Source organism: Thamnophis elegans, chromosome 4 (genome assembly GCF_009769535.1).
Source record: "Thamnophis elegans isolate rThaEle1 chromosome 4, rThaEle1.pri, whole genome shotgun sequence".
Lineage (NCBI taxonomy): Eukaryota > Metazoa > Chordata > Lepidosauria > Squamata > Colubridae > Thamnophis > Thamnophis elegans.
This window is the reverse complement of record NC_045544.1, coordinates 131,340,405-131,358,909: the sequence shown is the minus strand read 5'-3', so window position 1 is coordinate 131,358,909 and position 18,505 is coordinate 131,340,405. Positions and strand designations below refer to the sequence as shown.

General features: G+C 41.4%; 1 protein-coding gene across 1 annotated transcript in view; it reads right to left on the bottom strand.

Moving 5' to 3' along the window:
* Positions 1-18,505, bottom strand: part of NF1 (neurofibromin 1) — a 261,133-nt gene that overhangs the window by 195,343 nt on the left and 47,285 nt on the right. The window contains 10 exon segments of the mRNA XM_032217021.1: positions 328-768; positions 1,863-1,946; positions 2,061-2,134; positions 3,963-4,209; positions 6,898-7,053; positions 9,563-9,686; positions 13,820-13,899; positions 15,091-15,204; positions 17,021-17,155; positions 18,332-18,463. Coding sequence (XP_032072912.1) covers positions 328-768; positions 1,863-1,946; positions 2,061-2,134; positions 3,963-4,209; positions 6,898-7,053; positions 9,563-9,686; positions 13,820-13,899; positions 15,091-15,204; positions 17,021-17,155; positions 18,332-18,463 — 1,587 coding nt within the window.

The window sequence follows — 18,505 nt, the reverse complement described above, 5'->3', positions numbered from 1 at the left end:
ATGGCTGCTAAGTGAATTACTGCAACTGTTAAATGAATCATGCAGCCACAAAGCAAATCAAGCTACCCCACATTTACTCTGTCAGAAGCCAGCTGGGAAGGTTACAAATGGAAATCAAATGACCCTCAGGACAGCGCAACTGTCATAAATATTTTGATCACATGGGGACCGTGGGGATGTTGCAATGGTCCTGAGAGTGAAAATCATCCGTAAGTCACTTTTTTTCAGTGCCACTGTAACTTTGAACGTCGCTAAACAAATGATTAGAAATCAAGGACTTCCTGTATGGGAGCTGCTTTGCAAAGACAATTTAAGTGAAACTTTTACCTGTCCTTGCGAGTCGAAGAACTTGCTGATGATGTTCTTTAATTTGTTGAAAAGCGTGGGATAAAGGGCGGGGCTCAGCTCCAGGCCTATGAGGTCCTTAATGTTAGTCCGTATCTGCAGACCCACTTTCTCGTGGGTGCAGACCATCAGGGACAACAAGCGATCCATGAACTTGCTCACAGGAGTCTCGGTGTTGCCGTCAGTCGACAGCATGGAGATCATGGAGCCTTTCCTCTCACTCACGGGGCCCATGGGGGGACTATAGGATGGGAAGGGTGTGTTGCCGCGATACTGCAAGCAAACTCCACCCAGGGCGCACAGAAAGCCGGTCATGTTGATCCACTCCTGCAAAGAGTCTGTGTCCGACAGATCAATGGAACCTCCACCGCTGACATGGGACATCCGCCTCTTGACTATGGTCTTGTGCAGACTTTCAGCAACCTGCAGAGAGTGACATACAGGAAAGGTGGGTTGAGGACAGCGGCCAGAATTTTATAAGAGCAGAAATGGAAAGATACGGAATTAAGGAGAAATTTAATTAAACAACCTGGAATTAAGGAGGACAATTAACCAATGGTACACCTGGCCTCCAGAAATCGTGGGCGCTCCATCACTGGAGCTTTTTAAGAAGAGACTAAGTCACTTATCTGAAATGGTATCGGTTCTCCTGCTTGAGCAGGGGGCTGGACTAGAAGACCTCCAAGGTCCCTTCCAGCTTCTATTCTATTCTATGTGCATTCTCACAATGGAACAATGGATGAGAAAAGTGATGGAGTTGGTAGAGTTGGCAAAGCTATGTTTTAATTAAAAAGAACTTAGCCAGTTTTATTTTCATTTTGGAAGTTGTTTCTGGTTTCATGCCCGAAACAGGGGGGAAAAAACTGAAACGACTTTCCTGGCAAGACTAAAACTCTGGTCCAGATCGGATTCTGAAACATTATCCTGGGATCCATATATATGCCTATTAAGGACTCCCTAGAGAACAAGCAGCTGGCTCAAGGAAATGCTTATTTATTGCTCATCATTCTTTTGCTTCGTTTTTTTAAATCCAGGCATAAGTCACCTCAAGATCCACCACCCTGGGACACATCTATTTGCCTTCATTTGAAAAAAAGAGTATTAGAAGAAGTTGCACTCAAAGAGAAATGGAACTTCCTTTCATTTTTTCAAATGCAAAATGAAATGGGGTTTTCTGGAGTAGCAGCACAGAAGACAAAAGATAATGGAAGTTGTAGTAGGAGTGAAGTGCTACCAGTTTGGGCCAGTTTGCCCAAACCGGTAGTAAAAATGCTACTGGTTCACCCAAGCCGGTAGTTAAAAAAATGCTTTAAAAAGTTTTTTAAAAGTTCCGACGATCAGCTTAAAATGCTTTAAAAAGTTGTTTTTTTTAAGTTGACCATGCCCACCTCAGTCACATGACTCCCTTACATCAAGCCACGCCTACAGAACTGGTAGGGAAAATTTTTGAATTTCATCACTGAGTTGTAGCCCAACATTTCTAAAGGGAACGTTCCTCTTAATGACCTTGGTCTTACCTGGCCATCTTCCATCTTAGTCTTTGGATAGTTGAGGATCAATTTTGTAGCCGCCTCCCATTTAAAATGTGTGTCTTCCCAGGCCTACAACAAACCAGGAAAGATACTGGTTGATCACACGGCATAAACAAAGCCTGAGGCAACAATGGCTGACTGCCAAAACGAACTCTTTTTTTCTAAGGAAAAGAAAAAGCCTACCTCGGTGTTACCTGCTGTTGGATGCTCGATACGCCTGAGCAGGGCCATCACTCTCTTCTGAAGAGCTGTTCTTCCTACAAAGTGATCCAGTCAGAAACTGAGAACATTTTCTCAAGATCTTTTCATTAACAGCAGAAGTGTCTTTTATGAAATAGGTACAGACTTCAACAGACGATTAGGACCGCGGGGGGAAAAAACCTGCAACAAGCCTGCCTTCCATGGAGGACTGAACGAACCAGAAGAGGGTTGAGAAAATATCTACATACCCCTCATATCCTGGACATAAGCTGTTTCAACTTCTCCCCTCAGGATGCCCCTATGGGGCATTGCATGTCAAAACAACTAGACACAAAAGACAGTTTTCCTCTCTCATACCATCATTCTGCTGAACATTAATTCCCACAGCACTGATATGCCTAAGGATATCTACCCATGTAGTAAGGCTGTGTTGCTATTATCCTTCTCATCTTTCTTATTACCTACACCTATTGGTATCCTATAACTATCACTTTGTTGGTTGTATATGATTGAATCTCTGATTTAGGATTTATCCCTTTGTTGTCTGTATGCATACTGATAGCTTCTGCACTGGAAACAAATTCCTTCTATGTCCAATCACATTTGTTTAATAAAGAATATTCTATTCCTATTCTATTCTATTACTAGCCCATTTTTGCTATTCTATTCTTTATTCTTTTATTCTATTCTATTCTATTCCCTATTCTATTCTTTCTATTCTATTTCTACTCTATTTCTATTATTTCTATTTTTGTTCTATTCTATTCTATGCTATGTTATACTATTATTTCTATTCTATTCCTACTATTTCTATTATTTCTATTTTTTATTCTATTCTATTCTATGCTATGCTATTATTTCTATTCTATTTCTACTATTTCTATTATTTCTATTTTTTAATTCTATCTATTCTATTGTTGTTCTACTCTGCTCTGCTATATTCCATTCTATCCGATCCTTTGCTTTTTAAAAAAAGGCAAAACAGATTGAACATTCATGTATACTGTATTGTACATTTTAATACAGTGGTTAAAAAAATAAACTAATTATAAAAAATTTCAGTTTCAAGGGTATAATTCATACAGACTTTTAAAGATGTGCAACTATATTTCTCAGAAACCTCATTTATGAATGCTCCATCAACTAATCAACTATTTGCTAATAACCTTAAGTTACCGCAAGGGAGTCTCTGCCTCTCAGGGTCATCATTCATGGCAGCGGTAATTTCGGTCATCCACAAACCCAACCTGATTTTACGACCTTTTCTGAGGTGGTTATTAAGCAAATCACCAATCATTAAATAAATCATCCCAGTTATTTATCACATTTATGGTCTTTAAGCAAATATTGTGGTTGTAAAGCAAACCAACCATTCACTATGGGCAGAGTTTTGCCAAACACTCGAAGTAAATGCTGTTTTTTAGCAAAACTTTTGTGAAACTCAGTGACGTGAGCATACACCAAACAGCCGTAAATGCACCCCAGTTGTTGAATGCTCAAAGTGCAGTCATGTACCTGCGGGGAGGCGGGGGGGGGGGGAACCATCAGAATTTCAGATCTGAATCTTAAATAACCCCATAACTTCAAATGGTTGCTGAGCAACTGCTTGTAAGTACTTATATGAAATAAGCTCCTGTATTATCATAACTGTGGTCACTCAGACCAAATGCACATTTTGAAAGTGTGCTTTCAATGTTACATGGAAATCGAAGCGACAGGCATCAAGGTACATGAACCTGCAGCTCACCTGTGACTCCAGTTGCAAAGGATTAAGAATTTAAAGAAGCGCCCAATGTTTACCTCCTGAAAATATGGTAAATATACTGAAATCTCTTATGTTTATTATTCTAGGTTTATGCGTATTGCAATGAGACCTCCTCTTACCTGTAGACATCATATTGCTCACAGAAGCAAACTCCATAAAGGTGTTATAGTTGGGCAAGAAGTTGTGAACGGACACCTCATCGACTCCACACCTGATATCTGCTTCCTCACAGAGATGTCGGAAACAGGACATTGCCACAAGCACTGCCTCGGTGTCGGGGCTCCAGAGAGACATATACAAGGCAACCTCCAACTTGGTTTGGGCTTGGCGACATATTGGTGTCCCACTGCAACCGACGGTGCTTTCCTTTGGAGACAAAACATTGGAAAAATTAGCTGCTAGTTGTCCTTGTGGTAGTTTTTCACATACAGTACCATATTTTTCGGAGTATAAGACGCACTGGAGTATAAGACGCACCAAGATTTTGAAGAGACAAATTTAAAAATAAGTTTTTGCACTCTGCAGACCTCCCAAAAATAGCCCGGTTTTTTTGTCCAAACAAAGGGCATACAGCCTTTAGGAGGTTTATAGAGTGCTCCCGGGGGCTGGGGGCAAAAACAAGCAAAAAAAACGGCCTGTTTATCACTCATTTTTGTCCTCCCCAGCCCCCAGTAGCACTCTGGAGTTTCCTAAAGGCTGTGCATGGCCATTTTTGCAAAGGGGATGGGGTTTCAGGAGACCAAAAATGCTGTATTCAGTGTATAAGATACACCCAGATTTTCACCCTCTTTTTTGAGGAAAAGGGTTCATCTTATACTCCGAAAAATACAGTATTTCAACGCCTAATAAACATTCAGTTAGTCCTCAATATGCAACCATTACCATCCAGTGTTATAATGGCAAGTTACAATGAAAAAAGTAACTTAAAACTGGTCCTCCCACTTATGACCATTGCAGCATCCTCATGGTCACATGATCAACAATTGGACACTTGTCAACTGATAGGTATTTATGAAGGTTGCAGCATCTCAAGGTCATTGGGGGGGGGGACAACACCTGATTCACTTAACCACCATATGATTTACTTAACAAATGCAGTGATTTGCTTAATGACCATGGCAGAAAAGGTCATTAAATGGATCTGATTGACTTAACAACCATCTTGCTTAGCAACAGAAGTTCTAGTTACGATTGGGGCCATAAGTCAAGGACTATCAGTTTCTAGAACATTAGATACTCAGTAGTCATGGAATTCCCATCCAAAATAGGTTTTTATCAGAAATCCACTAGACCAAAAGGAAGTTTCTTTAATGGAAGAGACTATTATGCTACCAAAAAGCAAACTAGTTTTTTTCTTTGGATAATTCCCCAATTCACCTGCCTGGGTGTCTCCAGAGGTTGGGATTGCATAGCAGGATTAGTTAAACATTAGAATTTGGAGGGGGCCACTCCTTGAGAATTTTAAAGTAGTTGTCTATACAAGTAGTCCTCGACTTACAACTGAAGCCAAAATTTCTGTTACTAAGCAAGACAGTTAAGTGAGTTTTGCCCCACTGACAACCATTTGTGCCATAGTTCTTAAGTGAATCACTGTTAAGTTAGTAACAAGATTCTTAAATGAACCTGGTTCCCCCTCCCTGTATAATTTATTGAACAAACTACCAAGACTGGATTCAGTCAAAAAAGCATCATGCAAAAAAAAGTGCAGACCGAACGGGAAGATTTTTATATTCTAACCATAATCTTAAAAAATCCCAGGGTGCATGAGAGATAAATCCAGAGCTTTCTAGTCAGGCATATTTTTCAAGGTGATGTTTTTTTCACACGCCACCCAGCCAGCTACTGGTGACACTAAAGACAGCCATTTCCCTACTCGGCAACCTCTGAAAGGACAGGAAGAACTTCTGCAGGAAAAGGCCAAAGCTCAGAAAATAGAATTAGGGCACAGAGTAACAACACTGCACTTATGGATAACAGACCATTCCCTGTAACCCTAAAAGTCACCCACCCTTTAGAAATTTAAATTAAATCAAATTACATTGGTGGTGCATCTTCAAAAGAAAAAACGAGGAAGTCCAGTTGCCTCCTTAAAAAGCACCTATGGGGACAACCATGACTTGGATAACTGAGAATCTCTACAGACTTTCAGAAGACGTGTTTTTTTCCACCCAAGGCTGCTAAGAAGCAATCTCTTGGGTGGTAGAAGAAGGAATCAAGTCAAGAAGAGCCGAGGTGGCGCAGTGGTTAGGGTGCAGTACTGCAGGCCACTTCAGCGGACTGTTATCTGCAGTTCAGCGGTTCTAATCTCACCGGCTCAAGGTTGACTCAGCCTTCCATCCTTCCGAGGTGGGTGAAATGAGGACCCAGACTGTGGGGGCGATATGCTGACTCTGTAAACCGCTTAGAGAAGGCTGAAAGCCCTATGAAGCGATATATAAGTCTAACTGCTATTGCTATTGCTATAAGAAAGATTGCCAGTTCCTAAATGGACATAATCTGAGCACATGGACATGCGGGCAGAAAAAGAAAGCTCAGGCACAAGAAGCTAGGTGACTATTAGGCTTGTAACATCACGTACAGGTTAGTCCTCAACTTACAACCTGTTTGCTTAGTGGCCGTTCAAGGCTACATCGGCATGGGGAAAAGTGACTTATGACCATGTTTCACATTTATGACCACTGAGCATCCCCATGGTCATGTGATCAAAATTCAGACACTGAATCATATTTATGACATTGGCCATATCCTGGACGGTCATATGATCACCTTTCACTACTCTTTGAGAAGCCAAGTCAATGGGGAAGCCGGATTTTCATATAACAACCCTGTTAACTAACTTAACAACCACACTGATTCACAAAACTATGGCGAGAAAGATTGTAAAGCTCTTTCTGGCCACAATTTTAAGGCAAAATTCACTTGACAACTGTCTCAGTTGTCCAACAGCCCAACAGAAATGTTTGGGCTCTATTGTAGGTTATAAGTCAAGGAGTGCCTATAGCCCAAGCAAGAAATGTTAGGCTTAAATAGCATTCCATGGGGCCCTTTACTCACCATGCAGAAACTCCCTTTGCCCTTCCTGAGTGGAGCTCCCGGAATGCAGCGCATCATCTCTTCATGGTCAAGAGAAATTTGATTAGCTCCACCCCCAGAGACATCACATCCTACCCCATAAAGGAAGAGAAAAGGGCAGGAACTTCTATCTGATTGCTACAAAGAGAAGGAAGAAGAATTTAAGAGTCATCCAACTTTTGAAAGGAGCGAAAAATATCGAAGAAAAATGGAAGGGAAAGAAAGGTGAAACACTTGCAACGTTGAGTAAAAGCAATATGAATGACACTTGACGGATTGATTTTCCCCCCCCCTACTTCACAAAAGAGGAACCCTCAAATGAGAGGATTGGAAATTTAACACCCACATGAGGGACTCTTTTTCAAGGAACTGGTTCACGAATATTTTGAGAAAAGCCCATACTTGCTGTAATTCTGTGGTAGTCATTTCATATCATCTGAAGCAAATCTGCTGCCAATCCTCTGTGCTTGCATGCAATACATGTAGTCCTCAAGTTACAGCTGTACTGGAGCCCAGAATGATGGTCATAAGTTGTGCTGATTATTCAAATTCCTCCCCACAAAATCAAACTGGTCCCTGATACAATCAACAAAATGCTTTCTCCTTGGGTGACCACTAATTCCTAAACCAAGAGCTGTCCATAAGGTGCTTTTCAAAAGGCCACAGGACTTCCTTCATGGTATTTCTCCTGGAAAATATTCTTTTTCAAGATGTTAATTCTGTTTTTTCTGAACTGAAGAAGCTTCTTGGATAAGAAGCGACACGTTTTCAAGGAAAAAAAGCAAGAAAGTCCAGTTGCCTTTTGAAAAGCACCTTTGGGACAACCATGATCTAGATCGACAATTTCCATAGACAACTAACCCTAGAGCTGTCTACCTGAAGAATTACAGTTGCAGGAAAAAGTATGTGAACCTCTTGGGATTATGTGGAGTTTTGCATGAATTGGTCATAAAATGCGCTCTGAACTTCATTTAAGTCACAACAATAGAAAAACACAGTCTGCTGAACATACTACTACACAAACACTAGATGTTGCCATGATTTAATTGAACATAACATTAACAGTGCAGGGAGGAAAAAGTATGTGAACCGTTGGATTTAATAACTGGTTGACCCCCCTTTGGCAGTAATAACCTCAACCAAACGTTTCCTGTAGTTGCAGATCAGACCTGCACAACGATCTGGAGTGATTTTGGACCACTCCTCTTCACAAAACTGTTTCAGTGTAGTAATATTCTTGGGATGTCTGGTGTGAATTGCTCTCTTAAGCTCATGCCACAGCATTTCAATCGGGTTGAGGTCAGGATTCTGACTGGGCCACTCCAGAAGGCGTATTCTGTGCTGTTGAAGCCATTTTTTTGTTGAATTACTTGTATGCTTTGGGTCATTGTCCTGTTGCATCACCCCTTCTCTGCGGAGCTTCAGTTGGCGGACAGATGGTCGTACGTTTTCCTGCAAAATGTCTTGATAAACCCTGGAATTCATTTTCCCATCAATGGCAACAATCCGTCCAGGCCCTGAGGCAGCAAAGCAGCCCCAAACCATGATGCTCCCTCTGCCATGTTTTACAGTGGGGATGAGGTTTTGATGTTGGTGTGCTGTGCCTTTTTTTCTCCACACATAGTGTTGTGTGTTTTTCCCAAACAACTCAATTTTGGTTTCATCTGTCCACAGTATATTTTGCCAGTAGTGCTGTGGAACATCCAGGTGCTCTTTTGCAAACTTCAAACGTGCTGCAATATTTTTTTTGGACAGCAATGGCTTCCTCCGTGGTGTCCTCCCATGTACTCCATTCTTGTTTAATGTTTTCCTTATTGTAGATGTGTCAACATGTGCCAGAGATTTCTGTAGGTCTTTAGCTGACACTCTAGGATTCTTCTTTACATCATGAAGCATTCTGCACTGTGCTCTTGCAGTCATTTTTACAGGACAACCACGTCTAGGGAGAGTAGCAACAGTGCTAAACTTTCTCCATTTGTAGACAGTCTGTCTTACCGTGGTCACAGGAACATCAAGGCTTTTGGAGATACTTTTGTAACCCTTTCCAGCTTCATGCAAGTCAACAATTCTTGATCATAGGTCTTCTGAGAGCTCTTTTCTACATGCTTTCGAACTGCTAGGTTGGCAGAAGCTGGGACAAGTAATGGGAGCTCACTCCGTTAAGTGGTGCTAGGGATTTGAACCGCTGAACTGCCAACTTTTCTGATCAACAAGTTCAGCATCTTAGCCACTGAGCCACCGCATCTCTGAAACTGTAAAAGCCTTATAGAAATGGTGAATTAAATGCCCAACAGGATCAAACACCAAGAAACACTAATAGACAGTGTGCTTTATTTAGTACGTGGGATTACTCAAACTTCAAACTCCCCAAGCAGATGTGGAAGAAATAAACAGTAGCAGTATCTTGAGCAACAAAGGAAATAAAAGGTTTTTAGGAAAAGTTTACATTTTCTTGCCAAGGAGATAAAATCTAGTTCACGTTAAGAAAAATGTTATGGTACATTTTCACTTCCTTTACTGAGCAAGAATGCTACAAATAACTGGAGCTAGTCAAATTTTCTTTCCACGCAATTTCCAAGTTTCCAGTAAGTAGAGCAAGCGGTAGCAACAACAAGCCTTAACTTCAAGATTTAGGCTTTCCACTTACTTTGTTTTTCAGAAGAAATTTGTTCCTGCAGATCAAAATCTCTCGCAACCACTTGAGGATTTCTGTGCTGCTGACAATCTGGTTGCTCGTTAGCCTTTTGCATATACAAAATAGCATTTGTGAACTTCAGGAACATGGAAATAAAAGAAAACAGACACAATCAGTTTATCAATCAGCGCATTCTGTACTGTCCAAGGCAACATTTTAAGGAACTTGTTCACTGCAATAGTCATGACTAATGTTCCCTCTAAGCTGCGCAGCTGCGCGGACGCGCACGTAACAAGAAACCGCCGAGCAGCAGTTTCCAACTGCCGCGCAGTGTTTTTTAATGTCTTAAAATATGATTTAAAATATTCCCCCTCCCTCCTCTCTCTACACCGAACTCTCTCCTCCAGAGGGTGAAGTCAAGGAAGACTCGGCCCGGAGACCGATGCCGCTGCAGAAGGGAGAATTCCCATTGGTCCTCTGGGGCTTTGTCGGTTCCTGGGAAAATGCGATTCGCTGGTTTGTTGCCTGCATTTCTCTGCACATCCCGTGTTTCTCAGGCATTGTGTCGTCTGAAAGCCCATTCTGGGCTCGGCAACCGTTCTGCGATCCCTTCGCTTTGCAGAGAGAGGGAAGCAGCGTGGAGTTGAACTGCCTGAGCCAAAGGGGTCCACGGGATCTTGAGACTTGATTTTTGAGCAGTACCAATCCATTCCATTCTTTCCTTTCCCTTTCTGTCCTTCTTCTATCTTCCTTTCCTTTTCCTTTTTCCTTTTCCTTTTCCTTTCCTTTTTCCCTTCCTCTTTTCCTTTCCTTTCCTTATTTCCTTTTCCTTTTTTTCTTTTCCCTTCCCTTTCCCTCCCTTCTTCATCCTTTCCTTTCTTCTTTCCCATTTCCTTTCCTTTTCTTCTTTTCCATTTCCTTTCCTTTCTCTTTTCCTTTCTCTTTTCCTTTCTCTTTTCCTTTCCTTTCTCCTTTCCTTTCCTTATTTCCTTTTTTTTTCTTTTCCCTTCCCTTTCCCTCCCTTCTTCATCCTTTACTTTTCTTCTTTCCCATTTCCTTTCCTTTCCCTCCCTTCCCTTCCTTCCTTCCTGGGGGTCTGAGGGAGAGTTTTCATCCTTGCCTCCCTCCCCAACATCTGCTCTGATGGCAATTATGACTAAAAAAATTCAGGTGCTCACGCATGAAAATGTGCTGCTCAAACACAATACATTTCCGCACACACTGAAAAAAACATAGGGAACATTGGTCATGACGACAATGTACAATTTCCCCAATTCTGGACACTCTTGTCTGCCTCCCCTCCAAATCCTACAAACTGCAACAACTACCCCAGGAAAAAACTTAATGTGCTCAATTGCAAATTTTGCAGACCCAAAGTCGGGGCTCAAAGTTCTGAGTAGAAAATAATAGTAAAAGTAAAGGTTCCCCTCACACATATATGCTAGTCGTGATTCTAGGGAGCGGTGCTCATCTCCGTTTCAAAGCTGAAGAGCTAGCGCTGTCCGAAAATGTCTCCATGGTCATCTGGCCGGCATGACTCAAGGCCAAAGGTGCATGGAACACTGTTACCTTCCCACCAAAAGTGGTCCCTATTTTTCTACTTGCATTTTTTGTGTGCTTTCGAACTGCTAGGTTGGCAGAAGCTGGGACAAGTAACGGGAGCTAACTCCATTACACGACATTAGGGATTTGAACCGCCAAACTGCCAACCTTTCTGATCGACAAGTTCAGCGTCTTTGCAAATGTATAAATGTTTATACAAAACACTAGAAGGCAGCAGTTTCACCCATAATTCACACCAATATGTCAAGGGGTTGAGAATTGTTTCTGATAAGTTTAAGAGGTGAAAGCACAAAACATATCCCTTACAAGTTTTGAGTGCCTAAAAGATATCCTGCATTCTTCGTTCTTATGAAAAATTGGCAGGAGTAGCCATTATATAAATATTGGGTGCATATAATTTTGCATATTTTTAATCTCAGAAACTTCCTTGTCAGTACCTTAAGAATGTGACAAGAAAAGGAAAAAGGAGGAGAAAAAAAAGGTAACAGAGGTACTCCCTATTTTTCTTCTACAAGTTTGGAGTTCCTGTGAATCCACATTTGTAACCCTTTTAAAAATTAATTTCACCTTTTAATAGAAATGAAACACAAAAGGAAAGTCTACAAAATATGTTATTTTGGTTAAAAGAAAATAAACACAAACTCGATCCTCAATTAGCATTAAAGCATTCCATGTAGTATATAAATACCTACATGAAATTAATTCCGTTGCTAAGCTTGACGTTAAATCTATAGCAACGTACTTTGACATCTTCTCATTTTTAGAACGTAAAGGCTTTTCAGAAATAGGTAACCAGCAAAGCCATACATAGCTGTCCTCATAATATAGCTGTGTGGTATTGCAACTCACATCCCCCAGATCTAAGATGAGCATTCGGGGAGAAAAGTAGAATGAAGAACACAACAACTGGTACACAAGTTGGATGGTTTTAGACAGAGAAAAACATATTACAGGTAGTCCTTGACTTTACAACCATTTGTTTAGTGACTGGTCAAAGTTACAATGGCAGTGGAAAAGTGAATTATGACCGTTTTTCATACTTATGTCTGTTGCAGCATCCCTGTGGTCATGTGATCAAAACTTGGATGCTTGGCAACTGGCATGTACTTATTATGGTTGCAGTGTCCCAGGGGCATGTGATCATCTTTCTGACAAGCAAAGTCAATGGGGAAGCCAGATTCACTTAGCAACTATGTTAACTAAACAACTGCAGTGATTCACTTAACAGCTGTGGTAAGAAAGATCTTAAAATGGGCAAAATCCACTTAACAACTGTCTTGCTTAGCCACAGAAACCTTGGCCTCAATCGTGATCGTAAGTTGAGTACACTTGTTCTAAAACACTGCATTGGTTAGCAAGCAGAATTTCGCCATTGTCCATGAAGGATAAGCTTGGTGTGGATCCCAAATATTTTGATGGAGGTCTTATCCCGTGCAAAATTCCAGGATCCTAAGATGTGTTTTTAGTTTTTTGTCTTTAGGGAGATGGGACAGATGTCTATCAGGATCTTCAGGGGGCTGTTCAAAAAACAGCTTCTTTTAACAAATTATCTAATTTAGTTTTGTTTGGGAGATGATCTATGTAACAGGAATGTGTTTATCCCCATCTGAGACTCACCCCAATAGCAACCAGGTTCATGATCTAGAGCAGTGTTTCTCAACCTTGGCAACTTGAAGATGTCCGGACTTCAACTCCCAGCGAATGCTGGCTGGGGAATTCTGGGAGTTGAAGTCCGGACATCTTCAAGTTGCCAAGGTTGAGAAACACTGATCTAGAAGTTCCTAGATTCAGCGTAACAGCAGATCTTCAGACATTGACATGACTACCCTTCTCTAACCAAGACAGAAACTGAATCAATCATCACACTTGTCCACTATTGCAACTATATAACTTATAGATTAGGATGCTTCCTGGGCATTCTACTTATTGATCTCTCTGGGGGATTCTTAGAAACTCCAGTCTGATCAAAGAATAGCAGGATTGGCATTAATAGACACAGGTTAGCCTTGTAACACAGCTATCTGAAAGCACAAATGGGTGGCAACATTCAAAAGCTCAAAATTCTTTGGGTGCACACTTCAGAAGAGGCCTTAGAAAGGAAGCAGCTGAGGGGGGGAAATGACATTGCCTTCTCCATAGTTATCCCCAAATTGTGGAATGAGTTGCTTCAAAAAGCTCAACTGGCACCCATTTGTTGTTTGTTTTGCAACAAAAAATTTGAAATGGATCATATAGCTATTTTTTTTAAAAAAAGTTAGGCAGTCCTTTGTTTCAGCAGACAAGCTTTTCTCTATGGGGTCTTTGGTGCTCTTGTTACCCAACTAGGTAACATCGTAACATCACCATATGTAGTTTGCTAGTTTGCAGCAAAACCCACTCCCTTCTAAGTACTGATGATGTTACCTAGTTGGCTAACGAAATGTCTGCAAGAAAAGAAACAAGCTCAAAGAGGACCAAGGATCCCACAGTCCAACCTTGAGCTACAAATATTCTCCTCTGCTAATCTTTTACCTGCCATCCTGTTTCGTCTGCTGAATCAATACTGCTTTATTGTCCTGCTAGTCTATGGAAACACCATTTACCTGCAATCAATCTTAATCGCTTCAATGGGATGACTAATGACTCAACTGCTGCTTTTCTACGCTTAAGAATTCCAACTGTGATACAAAGTCCAGGAAAAGGAGTCAGTGGTGAGTCTGAACTGACCTGATTTCCCAGAATGTTTCAATGGGCGCATCAGGGTTCCACAAGTCAATGCTGTCTAATTGATGAAGCACAAGCAAGGCCTGGAAGCATAAAGATACAAAAAAGAATTTGCATGAAATAACCCTGAATGGAAAATTTCTGCATCATGGGAATAAAAAGATTAGACCATCCTTCTTGTCCTGCCCTCAGGCGCTTTGGAGAACAGCTTGACTCCCTCTTCTTTGTGGCAGACCCTGAGATATCGTAACACTGCTATCACGTCACCCCCTAGTCCTTCTTTCTATTAAACTAGACATACCCAGTTCCTGCAACTGTTCTTCATATGTTTTAGCCTCCAGTCCCCTAATCACTGAGCCGAGGTGGCGCAGTGGTTAGAGTGCAGTACTGCAGGCCACTTCAGCTGACTGCTATCTGCAGTTCGGCGGTTCAAATCTCACCGGCTCAAGGTTGACTCAGCCTTCCATCCTTCCGAGGTGGGTAAAATGAGGACCCAGACTGTGGGGGCAATATGCTGACTCTGTAAACCGCTTAGAGAGGGCTGAAAGCCCTATGAAGCGGTATATAAGTCTAACTGCTGCTACTGCTAATAATTTTTGATCATTCTTCTCTGCACTCTTTCTAGAGCAGTGTTGGCTAACCTTTTGCCATCATGTGCCAAAAGCAGGGGGAACACTGGGGGGAGGGTCGAGGGCACGCCCATGCGCACATGACGCCCCCTCCCCCTGCTTTTGGCACGTGATGGCACGGTGGACCCGTTTTTTGCCCTCCCCAGGCTCCAGAGGCTTTCTAGGAGCCTGGGAGAGGCCAACAACAGCCTGCCACACTCCACCACAGACCCTCCGGAGTCTGGAAATGGCCCATTTTCCAACTTCCAGTTTGCGTGTTGGGCTGTTTTTTGCCCTCCAGAGCCTTCTGGAGGCTTCCCTGAAGACTCCAAAGGGTGAAAAACAGCCCAACACGCAAAGCAGAAGTTTGGGAACGAAGTTCCGGGTTGCCCGTAGGGTCTTTTATCTCCCTCTGGAGGGGGAAAAAGTGGCTGAAAATGAAGGCTGAAATCAGCTGGTCAGCGCGCACATGCGCGCTGGAGCTGACAGGGCAACACCTCACATGCCCTAAGAAATGGCTCCCTGTACCACCTGTGGCACGCATGCCATAGATTCGCCATCACGGTTCTAGAATCTCAACATCTTCTTTACATCATGGTACATCAAATCTGGATACAGTATTCCAAATGTGGTCTTAAACTGTAAATATCAATTCCGTTTCCTTACCTCCATGGCCTCTTGTGCTATTTCTGGCATGCTGGCCTGTGGAACAAGCTGGACGAGGCCTGTTATGAGTTCAGCTGTGCTGCCTTGTGTGTCGGGCCCCTGTTTCTTTGGATTCTGTATGAAAAGACAGAGACGCTGAAGCATTTCTTCCTCAGTGAGGATTCCACAAACATGAAAAGAGCTACACAAAATACAGCCAAATTGGTTGAATTGGTTTTTGCATGGCGTTTGTGATTAGTAGGAATCTCTTCAGATATTGTGACTTAAAAGTTGTAATTCAATATAATCTATTGCTGAAACTTGATCAGAATAAATCTGATCTGGAAATCAGAAAAATTAGATGGCTTGAATGTAAAGACTAGGAATAGATATCAGGATCTATATGGAATTGCTGCAATTTGCCTCGGATGGGATGCTACAATCAATAATATGTGCCACAAATAAAAAAGAAGTGTTACAAATCAAAAGACAAGTATTACATGTTTTTTAACCTCTATTTCTGAGAGTACATATTTGTTCCTTTTGAATTGTTTTGAATCTGGATTATTATTTTGAGTCTGTGAGTCTTTGCCACGGACTGTTTTAAGAACTTTGTGTGGATCTATAATAGGAGCTGGAATAAATAGGTGGAAATAAAATTGATGCTTGTTTCATTTGGAAAAACAAAGTCTTCCAACATGTGTGAAGTAACTTAGGTTCAATAGATGATTGTACCATTTTCAGCTACAATAACTCTTCCCTGCAACTGTAGATCCGTTGGGACAAAAACAAAACAAAAAGACATTTCGTCCAGTACTAAAACAAACCATCCTGTTCCAGATTCTTTCCCCAGAGTCACTTTCCATGAGATGGTGATTGATAACATGATTAATTTCAGATTAGCTGCGGAAGCTAAAACCCAGAACTTTTGGGATCTAGGTTTCAACTGAAACAAAATCTGGAGAGATCCTGGAGCTTACAAGGAGAGGAGGGCTAGGTTGGCGATGGGACCTTTTCTTTTTCTCTCTTATTCTGCAAAGCTTGTGCGCAGCCTACTTGTCTCTCAGTCCAGCACTTTCCCTTCCCTCCCTCTCTTCCTGCCTTCCTCCCAGTAGCTCCTCTGCAGCATAGCATATCTCACTATCATACCCACGGCGGAATGTCAATGCCTTCCCTTCAATTTCTGTCCCTCAAGGTGACTCTCACAGCCCATTACAATTTTCACTGACCAGCATACAATGCTTCTCTAGGCGGGGTTCAAAGAAATTTGAACCTTTTCATTAATTTGTATAAATTTTTTTCAATTGTTACTGTTTTTCTAATTGTTCCAAGGGTCAAGACTATTTTTATTCAGCACTTTCTGGATTTTGCATACTTTCCAGATCAGGTAGCAACAAATATCAATCTAAAATAGTCATCAAGTTTTAAAAATCTTTCAAGGTGCTTTGGATTTGGATTTGGATTTTATTAGTATTTATAGGCCGCCCTTTTCCCTGAGGGGACTCAGGGCGGCTTACATAAAATAAGGAAGGGAGGGTACAGACAATAGACACAAACAATACATAGAAGTAAAATAGTAAGCAACATTCATTCATCATTCGGGTGGGGACAGTTTATCTTTATCCCCAGGCCTGACGGGCTAGCCAGGTCTTAAGGGCTGTGCGGAAGGTCTGGACGGTGGTGAGGGTACGAATCTCCATGGGGAGATCGTTCCAAAGGGTCGGAGCTGCTACTGAAAAGGCTCTCCTCCGTGTAGTTGCCAGTCGGCACTGACTGTCAGATGGAACTCGGAGGAGGCCTAATCTGCGCGATCTAATTGGTCACAGGGAGGTAATTGGCAGCATGTTAGATTATGTTTATAAAAAAGTATATTTTTGGCAGAAGGACTGTTAAAAAAAAGCAATTATCTATCTATATATCTATATATCTATTAAAATGGATTTTCACTTACATAGAGTAAGAGTTTTGGGTCAGCGTGGATCAGTTTTACAATAGATAACAACAAAACTTTATAACTTCTGGTTTCAACATCTGTAGGTTTTTCTTTAAACTTCAGGCTTGTCATTTTCTCTTTAAATGTAAGACTCTAAAGAAAAATAAACCCATTAACAAAGTAATAAATATTCCATACATGGAGTTTGTTTCAAACAGCAGTATATCAATTATTTGTTCTAACACAACTATTGCTGAAATATGAGTTGTACAGCTGATTTTTTTTATCAGTCTTTTTTTCATTGACTTGGAATTTCCATGGAGTCTTCCATGAGCCATGGTGGTGCAGTGGTTAGAATGCAGTACTGCAGGCTACTTCTGCTGCCTGCCGGCTGCCTGTAATTTGGCAGTTCAAATCTCACCAGGCTCAAGCAAGATTCGGCCTTCCATCCTTCCGAGATAGGTAAAATGAGGACCCAAATTGTTGGGGGCAATTTGCTGACTCTGTAAACCATTTAGAGAGGGCTGTAAAGCATTGTAAAGCGGTATATGTCTAAGTGCTATTGCTATTATGATACAATCTCTCTTTAACTCATCCCTTTCATTACTGAAAAGGATTCTGAGGTCACCTGAACAGGCTGAAAATAACAAGTCAGTCCACAACTATACTAACAAAGGCACATAGTATGAAAAATCATTGTATGAGAAACAAGGAGGAAACTAGCAGAGAGTCACAAATGGAAAGGGCCATTGGGTACACCATATCAAAATGCTAAATGCAGAAATTAAAATATTTCAAAAAGATTGAGAAAGGAAAACCCACCCGTGTCTAGAAACCGACTTCCATTGCTCTGTTGTTTTTATTTGCTAAGACTTTTTCTAAGATTAAATCAGTGCTTTCCAACCTTGAGAATTTCCAGGAATGTGGACTTCCAACTTCCAGATTTCTCATCAATGATCATGCTGGCTGTAGAATTCTGAGAGTTGAAGTCCGCTCCTGAAAATTACCATGGTTAGAAAATCCTACCTTATAGTTTAATCCCTCGTACGTTACCAAATTGCCTGGCAATATTCATGCCAATCTGACAGCCAAGGGGTATTTGGCTTCTCTTGGGTTTTCTTGCCTATGATCTGAGAACACAACTATCAGATACTAAGTTCTTTCACCTTGGGTTTTACATTAGAAAGATCACTGGGGCGGGAAAAGGGATATTTTTTTAATGGCCACCAAATGGGTACCACTGGATGCAACATTAGAACATAAAAAATAAAACAAGTGCATTTCCCCAAGATTCTGTACCAACTAATTTAACAAAAAGCAAGGTCTCACCGGGGTCATACGGATTGGTGTATGCACACCGGAGCCCTGTAAAGCTTTATGGAGAGTTTCACTGAACATGCTGCGGAGTTCCACAGAGTGACAATAGACAGCATCGATCTTGGGCCACCAATCTAATGCAGACTAGATGAGGAAGAAGACAAAATATCAGTGGAGATTAGACAA